General features: G+C 31.9%; 1 protein-coding gene across 2 annotated transcripts in view; it reads left to right on the forward strand.

Annotated features, from left to right (window-relative positions):
- The window catches only part of LOC124359225 (methenyltetrahydrofolate synthase domain-containing protein), a 45,398-nt gene that overhangs the window by 11,891 nt on the left and 19,592 nt on the right, over nucleotides 1-13,915 (forward strand). For both annotated transcript variants that reach the window (XM_046811789.1, XM_046811790.1), the window contains exons 2-5: nucleotides 964-1,199; nucleotides 2,579-2,665; nucleotides 7,103-7,220; nucleotides 12,122-12,234. In XM_046811789.1, coding sequence (XP_046667745.1) covers nucleotides 964-1,199; nucleotides 2,579-2,665; nucleotides 7,103-7,220; nucleotides 12,122-12,234 — 554 coding nt within the window. The remainder of the gene's footprint in view (nucleotides 1-963; nucleotides 1,200-2,578; nucleotides 2,666-7,102; nucleotides 7,221-12,121; nucleotides 12,235-13,915) is intronic.

Genomic DNA, 13,915 nt, shown 5'->3' on the forward strand with positions numbered 1-13,915 from the left:
TGTATTTACGGTTAATCTGTCTATATTGACATCTCCCATTAAGATTTGGAGTTTAGCTTCAGCTTTATATGTAGTAAGTACGTCAGCTAATATGTCAACAGCTAATTTGACTTGTCCTCCTGGAGGACGATAAACACCAAGTACATAGAGTGTTTTATTCTGGATATTAATTTTTGTTAATGCAGTTTCACATACCAGTTCCACGTTCCTATTAGATATGTCTATTGCTTCTGTTTTTAGGTTACGTTTTTCCTGTACATAGATTGCAACTCCTCCCATTTTATGATTTTTCCTACTGTAAGATGTTACTAATTCATATCCACTAATCTTGGTAAGTAATAGCTTTTCTGTGCTCAATCCATGTTCAGAAAGTATCAGTATTGTTGGTTTTAAATCATTCATTAGATGGTTATTCTCTCTACTTTTTTTGATAGTCCTTGGACATTTTGATGAAATATAGTTATGGGAGCTATTTCATCTTGTGTAGGATAGAATTCCAAAATATTTTGATTTTGTGTTTTTTTGTAGCCTGTTTGTGCCTTGTCTTTCTTGGACGTCGAAATTCTAAAAAAGGAGCTTTTTCAGTATGGTAATATTGATCTGAAGAGGTGTTGTTCGTGAGTTTTGTCTCATGTCCATTTTCCTGGGTTTCTTGGTGGTCTTCACCTACTGTAGTGGGTGGCAGCAAGGTGTGGTGTGTCATGGTTGAGTTCTCTTGAGTAATCGGCAAGGGTGTGTTATTACCCTTCTCCGTATTTTCCAGAGTAGAGGCACTGTGAGTCTGAAGTGTAAGAGATTGACTTACTGGGATGTGTTCATCTGCTTGCGTGTGTGGTACTATGTGTGATTCAGCCCTAAGATGTTTTGCTAGATCATTGTCCGAATAATGGTTTCTCATTTCTGAGTACTTAATGATATCAATATAATAACTCTAATTGTGATTTAATATGGGTTTTGTTCTAGGTACGCCCAATGAGGATGTAGTAACAAAGTCAATGTATCGCTTTAAGGTTTGGAACTTGTTAGAAAACAAAGATCTTGTCCGATTTCCTCGGCCATGCAAGGGGCGAATACCAAACTTTGTGGATTGTGTAGTTGCAGCAGAAAAACTCTCAGCTCTTGATATCTTTAAAAAGGCAGAAATAATCAAAGTGAACATAGATAAACCTCAAGAATCGGTGCGGTTTACTGTACTTGAAGTAAGTGAATTATGTACTGTTCATATCAACAGTTATTATTTCATTGTTTATAGTGTGGTAATACATATCTGGTTGTTCCAAACATCACTTTACAGAGTTTTAATTTACATGAGTCTATTTTTAAACATCACTTTACATAGATGTAACTAAAGTTTATATATTAGTACAAAGAATTACTGTGCAAAACCACATCTTAGTCCTTTGAGCACTGCATATAAATTTATTTATTTCTCCCTAGCGTGCAATTGCCTTTAAAAAGTTAATGTATTATTCTTTTTGAATTATGATTTCTAAAGTTATAGGAAGTAGTACAAAAGAAAAACCTCTTTTAATTCCACACTTTTTTACACATAAATATGTAGGCCTATAAGAAATCAAAAAATTTTAAATTCACTGAAAACAGAACAAAAATCCTATTTTGGAAGAAAAAAATTGAAATCTCAGTTAAAGTCTAAAGGATGGCTGTAAAACATATGTTCTGATATAATATAACGTGCAATTTGACATAAGAACGGGCTTGCACACAAATCTCATTACACAGCCAAGAATAATGAAAAGAGCATAGCTATTGTCTGACACATTAAAATTCTAACTCATTTAATCATCAGTTTTACAAACTACAGTTAGCAATGGAGGACAGAATTTTTCAAAAAAAAAAACTTAATATTTGTGCTTTTGCACTAAAATTGTTCAACAACCACTACTTTTTGCAAGGTAATTTTTTTACGATTGCTAGTATTTTTTCAATTTCTGTAATCAATTCATATATATATATATATATATATATATATATATATATATATATATATATATATATATATATATATATATACACAATGTGATATAAAAGTATGGATACACTTGTTTAGTTTTTTATGGATAAAGATAGAGAGATAACAGTTTGTCCCACTGCCAAATAGTAGGAGGACTTCAGTTTGAACATTTGATTTGTCTTGGCAACGTGGTGAGTTATAAAAACATTTTTCGGGTAACTATGGCTATTGATTTGGATAGGAAAGAGACAGCGATCTCTAGTTTTCACATTTATTTAATTTTTTTATGCTCTTCAGAGGGGTCACTTGCATGGAGTTTACACTTAAAATTTTTGAGCTGCCCCCAAAATCCTGTATTTTTGGGGAAAACAAAAATTATTAAAATCACCAAATGAAACTTCCTTTCCACATTGTACCACTTCCCAATGGATATCCCCTTGTGTAAACTTTAGAACAAATGTATATATACACTGCTCTCTTTAAGTCCAATTATTATTATTATAAGATAAATTAGGAAGTTGGAATAACTTCCAGTGACCATCACTTATCTCAAGAATGTTTAATCATACTTCTGAATAATATTTTAGATATGCAATATGTTTACAGGAAGGTAAAACACTGCTGGTTCCAATGCCCGGTCTCACAGATGGGCTTGTCATGAAAGTGACTCCTCCACGGGATGCGAGTAGGCCTGTAAGTTATTTACATTTATATTTTTTATTATTATATGTGATTTTATTTATATCCTCTGCTTCATTTCAGCTCCTGTGTTCTTATTTATTAACTTAAAACAAGGCCAACACAAGTTATTTTAAACTGTTTTATAGTGGTATGTCTTCTATATTGCCGTTCTGAGCAAAGAAAGACATATCCAATATTTTTGGAGACCATGCTTTGAAAATGTATTAATATTGAGAAAACAAATATTATAAGATAACTGTTTATGAACATTTTATGAAATTGCTAAAAAATACTTATTGATAACATTTATAGGATTATATACAACTATATCGAAGTTACAAATAAAAACGTGATAAGGTCCGTAAGTGAATATGGGTGATTAGTGTGTTGAATGATAATTTTTGTCAGATTTATAAATACAAAGAGGAACTTATCATTTTATTTTCCCTTTCACATAACACAATGGCCGATATTTTATGATACAATGTAATTATTATGTAAAAAAGTTTACTTTGTTTATTTTTTAATTTGTCAAAGAAGATAATGCTCTATGCAAAAAAGGTAAACCAAGTTTTGAAACAAGGTATTTTTTGATAAAAATCAAATGTCCCAATAAATATAAACATTATGTGCTAAATGGTATAAAGTTAGTAATATTATAAGATAATTATAATTATGTATTTTGAATATGTAGACCGTCATAATATAATTCATATACCCAAGACACAAATCTATAAAACAACCTTGTAATAAGAAAAGTACATTGTTGTAGATTTGAATATGACCTATCACCAGTGACCTAGTTCTAACTTATATAGAAATTAAAAACAGTCTTATTAGATATCATAATGAAGTTAGACAATAATCTAACTACAGTAAACTTTTGATACCATGCAGATACCGATAATAAATGAATTTTGTGTATAGGTGTATTTTATGGCAAATGTGCAAAATGGCTCATAGTTTAGCCTCATTGAGTTTACAGTATAAACACTGTTATACAGGGTGAGGCAGAAAGGATGGATGTTTTTAGAACAGATAGGAATACAAGGGAACTCTTGGAGATGGTTCAAAAGTTATTTGTCCGATCGGTATCAAGTTGTTTCCGTTTTGGGCCATACAAGCGTTCCTCAAAAAATTGAGTATGGGGTTTTGCAAGGCAGTACTCTTGGACCCTTGCTTTTCTTAATTTTTATTAACAATCTAGGAAGATTGACTTTGTTTAAAGGACAGATATTTCTTTATGCGGACGATACCGCTTTGTTATTTGAGGGTGAAAGCTGGGAGGAAGTGAGGGATGTGGCTGAGCGCGGTCTACTCACTGTCAAGCGCTGGTTTGATCAATGTCGGCTCACAGTTAATATAGCCAAAACCAAATGTATGCCAATCTCTATACGAGCTGACGGCGATCCTTTTGTTTTTAAGCTACGGTTGCATACTTGTGGTGGCCAGGATGGATGCGTTTTATGTGAATGTATTGATAGGGTGAGTGAGTATAAATACTTGGGTGTAGTTTTTGACAATCGTTTGAAGTGGTGTAATCACGTAGCTTACATGCGGAATAAACTTCGTAAATTTATCTTTATATTCTGTAATCTGCGTAATATACTTACAATAGATCTTTTAAAAACTGTATACTATGCTTATGTGCAATCAATTCTTCAGTATGGTAATTTAGCATGGGGTGGCTGTTTCCAAAATAACCTTGCTCCCTTAGAAGTCGTTCAAAAAACTATTATAAAAGTAGCTCTGAAGCGAAATCGTACTTATCCAACCAATTTATTGTTTGAAGAATTTAAAGTTTTTAACGTCTCGCAATTATATATCCGAACATTAATTTTGTACATTTTTCAACATCGAGATTCAATTTTCATTCACAGTAACCACAGCCATTTTACGCGTTCTTCACTTCATAACAGAATTTTTGTTCCTAGACTCGTTAAAGCCTTTAATTCAACATCATCTCACTATATTGCTCATATAATTTTCTCAAAATTACCATACTTTATAAAAAAACCCAAGACCTTGCACTATTAGTACGTACAAAAAATTAGTCAATAAATGGTTAGTAGATGCTGGGCGAGATGGATTTCGTCAGTATTTTTCCTCAATCTACACCTAGATATGCTTTTTTTATGTATTAAATTTCTGTTATATTTTTGTATTACAATCAATGTTAGTCTGAGTGTTTGGTTAGTTTGTACAATCGTTTTGACTGCAGGCCAACGAGTACGTGTAGTGCGTGCATGTGTGCGTGTGCGTGATTGGTGTGTGTGTGTGTGTGTGTGTGTGTGTGTGTGTGTGGTCCAAGTCTCTCTTTACTTATATCGGCTAATTTCTAATTAAGTCTTTCTGATTGCTCTTTTTTATGTAAGTTACAAGTTTTTATAAATTACATTTTTAAGTCTTCAAATTATATTTTCTAAATAAGTATATTCCTTTCAAATTTTAGATTATTTATTAACTGAATTTGCTCATGTATTCCATGCTCTGGCCTTGTATAGTTTATTTTAGAGTTTAAATCTTCATTTCGCATTTGTTAATGAAAATGTTTTTATTAATGACAATTCATTTTCTTATTTTAATTTAAGTTTTTTGTGTGTTATTGGTAGTGCAGACTGAGGAACTCGTTTCCCCACACACAGGCTGATGCCCATGTGGGGATAATTTCCTATAAGATTTTTGTTATGCATTATATTTAATTCTGTACATAAATTTTGGAAATAAATAAATCAATCAATCAATCAATAGTATTCTGATCTGGGTGGTGGGAGTGGGGCAACTGAAGTGGCCATGTGTTCGGTAGAACATACCATTTTGTCTAGTCATTGTTTAGTCGTCATCATCGTGGAGTGTGCAACACTGTGTGTTTACTTACGACAGTTTTGTTCGTAATAATGAGAGTATTGTTGCAGTTCAGCGCGAGTTTCGTCGTCATTTCAATCTTGCGAGAAATAACAGTGTACCCACTCGTAACACCATTTTACGTTGGGTTCAATCATTTCGTTCAGTAGGAACAGTGATGAATAAACGACCGCCAGGGGCTCATCGCACTGTACGCACTCCAGAAAATGTGGAAAGAGTTCGGCAAGCCATACTCCGTAGTCCTGGTCGATCTGCTAGGAGACATTCTTCTGAACTGAAAATCAGTAATCGGTCAGTAAGGCGTATTTTACATAACGATCTAGGATTTCATCCCTACAAAATTGCCATGGTTCAACAATTGAATCCTGGCGATTATGTAAAGCGGCTAAATTTTGCTCGAGAAATGAAGGCCATACTTGACCAAAATGAAAACATCATTTTGTTTACAACAGATGAGGCACATTTTCATTTGAATGGTACCGTTAATCAGCAGAACTGTCGTTATTGGTCAGATGAAAATCCAAAATTAATGCATGAGAGACCATTACACTGTCCCAAGGTGACAGTTTGGTGTGCTGTGAGCAGTACAGTTGTTATTGGTCCATACTTTTTTGAAGACGACAACGGGACCACTGTAACTGTAACCTCGGAACGTTATAGACAGATGTTCACTGAATTCTTCCTACTTGAACTAAGAAGAAAACGTATTCCTATCCGGCAAGTATGGTTTCAGCAGGACGGGACGACAGCTTAAACAGCAAGAAATTCAATGGAAGCAATTCAGGCTGTTTTTCGTGGTCGCATCATTTCTCGGTTTGGTGACATTGATTGGCCTCCTCGTTCCCCAGACCTGTCCATGTGCGACTACTTCTTGTCGGGTTTCCTCACGTCACGTGTTTACCAACATAAACCACGTACACTTCAAGAACTAAAGGAAGCAATTCGTGTGGAAGTCGAACAAATTGGCAGGGCAATGTTAGAAAGAGTAGAAGCCAACTTCCGAGAGTGGCTTGTAAAGTGCATCACTGAAAACGGCCGTCACCTGTCAGATGTTGTTTTTAAACATTAATTTTCTAAAATGGTAAGATCATTTGAATATTATTCTGGAAATAAATGTTTTTTTATCCACAGGTAACGACATATTGCTTTTTTGAAAACCGTTCATCCTTTCTGCCTCACCCTGTATAATACAGTTATAAAATAATATATAGTGACTTATGCTTGAATATACTAAAAGTAAATTATTTACACAACACTACTTTTAGGATTTTTTGTTTTGTTTGCTTGTATTCTTTCTTTAGAAGAAAAATAATTCAGCCATATATTTTGTGCGTGTTAAACACTTCTTCTTCATCTGTGATTGAAGTTTTTTTATAAACACAAAGTGTAGTACTGTCTTGTGGCTTTAGATACTAAATAAGTCCAACAATGAGCCCTAATGGTAATAGAATGTGGAAAGAAGTAAAGTTGTAGCAGAAGTGGACAGGTATTGACAATGACTCAATAGGTACAAACAGTGTAAAATCCATGTTTTTATAATTTTATTACTGTTAAGTTTTTAATGTATTGTTTTGGATTTTATAGCTTTTGAGAATGGCCTGCAAGAGGAGAGGTGCCAGTGATTTTGGAAAACCTATTGACCTGAATGAAAAGATCCAAGTTGATATGATAGTATTGGGCTCTGTTGCTGTATCTAAAGAAGGTAAGAACAATTAAGATCTTTTGTCGTTATTTCATAATTATGGGGGAAAGACAAATTACCTTACATTATCAAACATGTTTTCATAATTCCATTTTTTCAGTAAAGTAAAGAATATGACACTCAATTATTTTTTAAGAAAAAATATAAAAAAGTCTTAGTTTTTGTAAAAAAAATTTTATTTTCTTATGACAAATTAAGTTTTAATAAAATAGCTATAGCACTGACTGCTGCTACCACTATTGTCTGGCTGCAAACAAATGATATAAAAGACTAAACCTTTCACAGAAAATATTTTTCTCACGTGTTTGAATAATGTCTTCTAGTAAAAGTACACTAGACAGACGTTTATGTGCTTAAAATTGTTAAGTATATACTTTATCACTACTTGGAACAATCTTGATTAAAAGCGTGTATTTGGTTAACAAAAGTTTTATTCACAATGTTGTTACAAAACAAAAAGTGATAGTTACAGTGACAATATTATATTTTTGTAATGCTTGTTTGCACCAAAATACACAATTATCGTACATTGGTAACTAACTAAACAATCTCAGTATAAACCACAATATACTCAACCACTAGTTCAGGTATCAAGAGAAAACACCTGACATGCCACAGGTATATTCATAATTTTAGTTTATTCCAAATTTATTTTTTCACCTGATTTCATGTCACAGTGGCATGTGGTATTGAAATTACAGGTCATAGGAAAAATGAAACCAATACAAACTTTTTAATATATCGATATTTTGGAACCTATAGAATAAAATTAGATAACTGGAATAACATAGCAAAATATTAGATTTTATTGAAATAAAAATTTTCTACACAGTCGGTGCTAGCACTTTATGCATGTTTTATATATTGACATACTCAAAACCAACCTACTGAAAGTTAATAATTGACATGTCTCATGTAATCAAATGATATAAGGTAGAGGAAGAATTAATAAATATAATATTGCTATTATATATTACCATTCTATATTATTATTACTATACATTTCTTTCTAGTAATCAAAATTCAGGTTAGATCAGGTTGAATCTCTATAAAGATAATAAAATACATGTCTGTTTTAAAATTTCCTTGACAGAACAAAATGATTGTCTTGGCTTATAAGAAAGTTGTAACCATCATTTTGAAATTGTTAAATAATGTTTCTTTTGTTAAAATTGGTCTTCAGTTTCTTTGAGAAATTTCTATCTCCTTATTAAAAGATAAGTTAAATGTATATTTCTTTTATAATGATCATTACTAGATCCTCTAATTCATAGTTAGTAATATTATTATATCATAACTTATTTCTGAATATAACATTTCATGAGTATTATGTGTAACTAAATTTTCACAGAGGAAGAAATGAGAAAGTATAATTTTCAAATTTCACATGTTCGTATTTGACAAAATTGAGTTAGCACTCGATTATTTTTCTTTTACTTGCTGAACCCTACAAATCCATATAAGTTAAACTGTCCTAAACATCATATGTCTCATTTAAATTAAATAACAAAAATTGAAGTTTAAAGCAAATGCTACATGTCCCATATTTTGATTAGACCAGAATCCCACATACCCAAGTCAGCCAATGATAGAGCTCCATTTTAGTCGCCAGCTGGTTACTATTTCACCTGTGCCATTTTATTGTTTGATGTTACTGTAGTAAAGGTGTGTGTTTATATTGGAATAAGAATGCAAATAAACTATTACTGGTAGAAATGGATGGTAATCTTTTAGTTTTCATTTCTGAAGCAAACAAAGTAGCAAGATAAAAGAGAAGGAACATTTCCAAATATTAAGTGAAAAAGAAAACAAAATATGGACCTCCACTAGGTACTAATGTTTTTACAACTTGTAGTCATAATAACTTGTAATTATTGGAATGCTACAAAATTCGTGCAAAAGATGCAATAGATTTCAGTAGAAAAGTGATTAGTTTGGAGAGAAAAGAGCAGCAGGATAAATTTGTGAGTAGAATAATTTGTCAATCTAAAGTCAAACGGAGCTGGCCTTGTCAGAGTTTCAGAGACCTAGGCTTAGGTTTGCTTTAAAAATCAAACCTCATAACTTTACAACTGCATTTATATTTAATATATCTACAGAGGAACACGTCAGTGTATGAAAAACAAATTCACAAGCTGAGAGCTAAGTTTTTTTATGAAGATCTGTGTAAAGCTACAGAAGATAGTGAACTTAAACATGTGTTTTGATATGCAGCAAGCTCAGCCATTACCTCGTACTCCAATACAACAAGGCTTTTATTCTAGGCAATTAGGCTTATAAAATGTATATGTAATAGACCGAGAACCAAGCAGCCTGTGGATCTACTGAGGTTGCATCAGCTTTAATATATTGTTTGAATAGCTTGGACCTTTCAGGAGTCAATAAAATAAGCTTATTCAGTGATGGTTGCATCGGGTAAAATAAGAACAACCATTTTGTACATGCTCTTATGCACTTCTTAACTTCAAAGTCAGACAGTGTAAAACTTATTTCTTTTACATTTCCAGTTAGAGGCCATTCATTTTGACCGACAAGTTTTTGGTTTAGCTGAAAAGTATTTGAGGAACAAACCGACCATTATTGACAAGTCTGACTACTGTGAGCAGTATGCAAAGGTTGGAAAAAAGTGAACAACCTAGGTACTGATTGAGAACTTTATGACATAAAAAGTCTTGGCAACTGCCTGAAAAACCTCCATAAAATTGTTGATAAGAAAAAAATCTTTATCACAAAGAAAGTTTTCAAAAATATGTTAAAATATAAATTAAGGATCATGAATTTTACAGATTCCAAGAAGATTCAGTATCCCATACTCTTTTAAAAAAGGAATACAAATGGTCTATTATGGTCTTGTTTGTTTACAAAATAAGGAAACATTGATGTGATTTTCATTATATTCACCATCTCTTGACCACAAAATTGATGTAAAAAAAGTGTTATTTTTATTTCATCTAGTTGGTATTTGGAGTATGTTGGTCTATTGAAGTATAATATATTTATGATCAGCAGTAATGAAATAAAGTTTTTTGGCTGTAAGGATAACTTTGAGAACTTAAAGATAATGAACATAGTTTTGAAAATTACTTCCTCAGATCTATTGGTAGATGATTAGCCTTATTACATTAGTAGGTTAATGTCACCACCACACTTGACAACATCCATCAGATTATTTTTACGAGGGGGAGTGCTGCTCCAAAATGTTCTTTTATGTGTCCCTTATAAATAATTTTATGAAGAAGTTCACATACAACCAAGAGAGTTACCATCATAGTTTATCTATTGTCGCCCTTGTGCTACGGTCCAGTCCCCAGTTGGCTGTATGATTTTGCTACGTTCCAGGCCCCCGTTTGTTGTCCCAATTTTCTCACAATCGGTATTCAAAGTGTACTGCCCCTCATTGGTTGTGCGACTTGCTTCGTGTTGGCTAACTCATATTGTTACAAGTTGATATTTAAATAACGATCAAACTTCAATGTCTGTGGTGTTGTTAAAAGTGTAGTTTGTATTAATGAAAGTAGGCTACATGTTATATATCACTAGCACTGGGTCTATATTATCTCAGGTTTTTTAAGTAGGTTGAATAATAGTTCAAACTTAATACTACTCTTTTGAAAGTTCTGATCAATATGATTGTTTATATCATAATAAAGTTCACAAAATATTCACTGTTCTTACCAATCACTTTGAATCAAATAAGTTTTGAAAGTAATATTCTTTAATTTAAAGCTTATTATCTTACTTACCACATTTCTTTGTAGATGGGATACTCTATGAAAGACAAAGCAAATGACTTTGACGTCAATTTATTTTATATTATACTGTCTAATTCTACTCACTTTGCTTTGATTTTTGTTCACTAACACAACATCCCATCCCTTATTACAACTTCAATGCACTATTGTACAGTTTCAAATTTCATCTATACGAGTAGACGTCCTTACTGCTTCAAGTCCAGACAGAGAAGAAGGATTCTCCGTATAAAAACTACGCATACCAGTTCACACAATGTTCATCCCCTCTCCCGTTCAAATCAGCGTCTTCACGATTAAATATAATTTGATTCTTTTCATATAATTGTCTAAATTTATCACGTTCACTATAATTGATCAATTTAAGTCTTTCTATTTTCTTTTATTATTTTTCTAAAGCTTTTTTATTTAAATTTTTAGCAACATGTGCTTTCTGACGTCATCAATACACAAGTCATTTTATCCCACAATTGGCTTTTCTGCGTAATTTTATTTAGTACTTTTGTAAAACACGAATTTTGGTTATGTATAACTCATTTTAATTAATTAAATTTGTTCTCCTATAAAGTTTAATATATTTCTCCGTTATTAATTAAATAAATCTCAATTCCGACAACATGTGATTCACTGACGTCACAGTCTGCCGATTCACTGACGTCACAGTCTGCAAATTCCCCGCGAATATTCAAATGTTGTAATTTGACCTGTCACATACAGAATAAATTAACCGAGTAAAGTGAATTGTTAATTTATACACAGACTTATATTAAGAAAAATAATGAACCTGTTCCAATTTTCCGTTTCATAATGGTGGCTACTTAAAATGTTTAAACTGAAATATCTCAAAAACGTACATTTATATAAAATGTATGAAAGAATAGATTGTTGTAGCTCATTTTATTTGCCATTTATTTGTATAACTCACTGTCACTGTAACTATCATCCAGAGGGTACCAGTCAAAAGCAATAATTTTTAACTTAATCGTTTGGTTTAACTTAATGGGTGATGGTAAGATAATCATTTTAAAAATACCATTATTTTAAAAGTTTTCTCTGTTTTCTTATACAACTACGTCCTTGTCCTGAATTTTATGTGCACACTATAAGAACACATATCATGTTAGAAGCTATAGTGAAGGTTATGTCTGGCAGGTCACAGAATTGGGAAAGGTGAAGGATTCTCAGACCTGGAGTACGCCGTCATGGCAGCCTGTGGTACTGTGACCGAAGATACTGTTATTGTCACAACAGTCCATGACGAACAGGTCAGATATCTTAAGTACACATTTAGCTCTAGAAGTGGCCCACAAACTCTCTTTAGAAGTCCAGTGTTCTAGGTTAACTGTTCATGTTTTTTTTCTAAACCTTATTTTCATCATATCCAATGCACAAAAAGTTAAGCTACGTTTACATTGCACAGGTCTTATATCACATAGGAATAATTGCGAGTCTAAACAGGTGCAGTGTCAGAAAGCTGTTCGTAAGAACTGTCGCTGGAGTGTTAGACAGTAAAATTGACAAATATGAACAGACTTCTGTGTACGCTGGTGTCACTGTTAGTGTTGGACAGCTTTTGCATTGACTTCTACAACAATTAGTGACAGTTTCTGAAGCATTTCACTTCATTTAATTTTACTTGCATTACTCTAGCAATTAAAATTTGTTCTTGTTCACACTACGTGACAGCAGTTGCGCAAGTGATAATAATAATGACTTATTCGAGAATTTCGAATGTTCAAGCAGGTATTAACAATATTTACAAAGAAAAATAATTTTAAACTACATTTTAAAAGTATTATGGCCAGTGATATCAATAAAAAGAAAAAGTTATTTCTAGAGTCCATAATAGCTGTTGATGTTGCTGATCAGTTTTTCTTTGACTTATGTCAAACGCAGTTAACACACTCTTATCGCTATCTCTAAAATAAGAATGTTAAAAAAGTTTATCTAATCTAATCTAAGGACTAATGGAATGTGGTAAGAATAATCACTATGTATTGAAAAACTTGTTATGTGGACATGAATGCTGAAAAATTTTGCTTAATATTTAATTAAGTTATTATTTAAAAACTAATACTGTATTTATATTACAAATCATAAAATTGTCATTGCTGTATTAAAATTTATGAAAATAATAATAATAACAAACAATGTTTTTTATTTATTTATTTTGTAACTTATAGAAACTGTATTGTAAACATAGTACGTTTATGAATTCAGAATTTTATTTCTGTGCGGAAGAGTAAATTAAAACTAGAATATAAAGGACTAGAAACTACAAGAAAAAATAGCTACTAAAGTAATTATTTATATCATCAATACAAAACAGTCAATTTTTTAAAGTGGCAATTTGTTGAACAGTAAAGGGCCGTTATAAGTGAAAGAATGCTTGAAAAAGGATTTGGCACTATAGAAGCTCTAAACATTTGTTAATCTATACTTCTGGTCTCATATAACAGAATGGTAGTGTCAGTGTTACCACTTCTTAAATAAAAAAGCTTTAACACTTTGTATACATACAGATGTCATAGTGGTAAGATTTGTAGCTTGAAGAACAAAGAGAATGAACCATCTCTCTTATTTTTATTTTTCTTATAAAATGATTTTTAACTATCCTTAATTTTTCTGTGAGGTATTTGAAAGTCATCCCCCAACAAGTTATTCTGTATTGTATTCTTGATTAAACTAATCCAAAATATAACATTTTTAACAATTTGGTATCACAAAACTGTTTAAAAATAAAATGCCCTTAATGAAGATTTAAGATTACTACTCAAACCTGTGATATAATTTCCCGAATTTAACTTTTCGTCCATTATAACACCAGATATTTCGTCCATTATAACACCAGATATTTGAAATTGGTTACTTTACCAATTGATACACAACTACTACATTCACCCTCTCGACAATAATATAAGTGATATTTAAAATCAATTGAAAAAA

This window comes from Homalodisca vitripennis, chromosome 4 (assembly GCF_021130785.1).
Source record: "Homalodisca vitripennis isolate AUS2020 chromosome 4, UT_GWSS_2.1, whole genome shotgun sequence".
In the NCBI taxonomy this organism is placed as follows: domain Eukaryota; kingdom Metazoa; phylum Arthropoda; class Insecta; order Hemiptera; family Cicadellidae; genus Homalodisca; species Homalodisca vitripennis.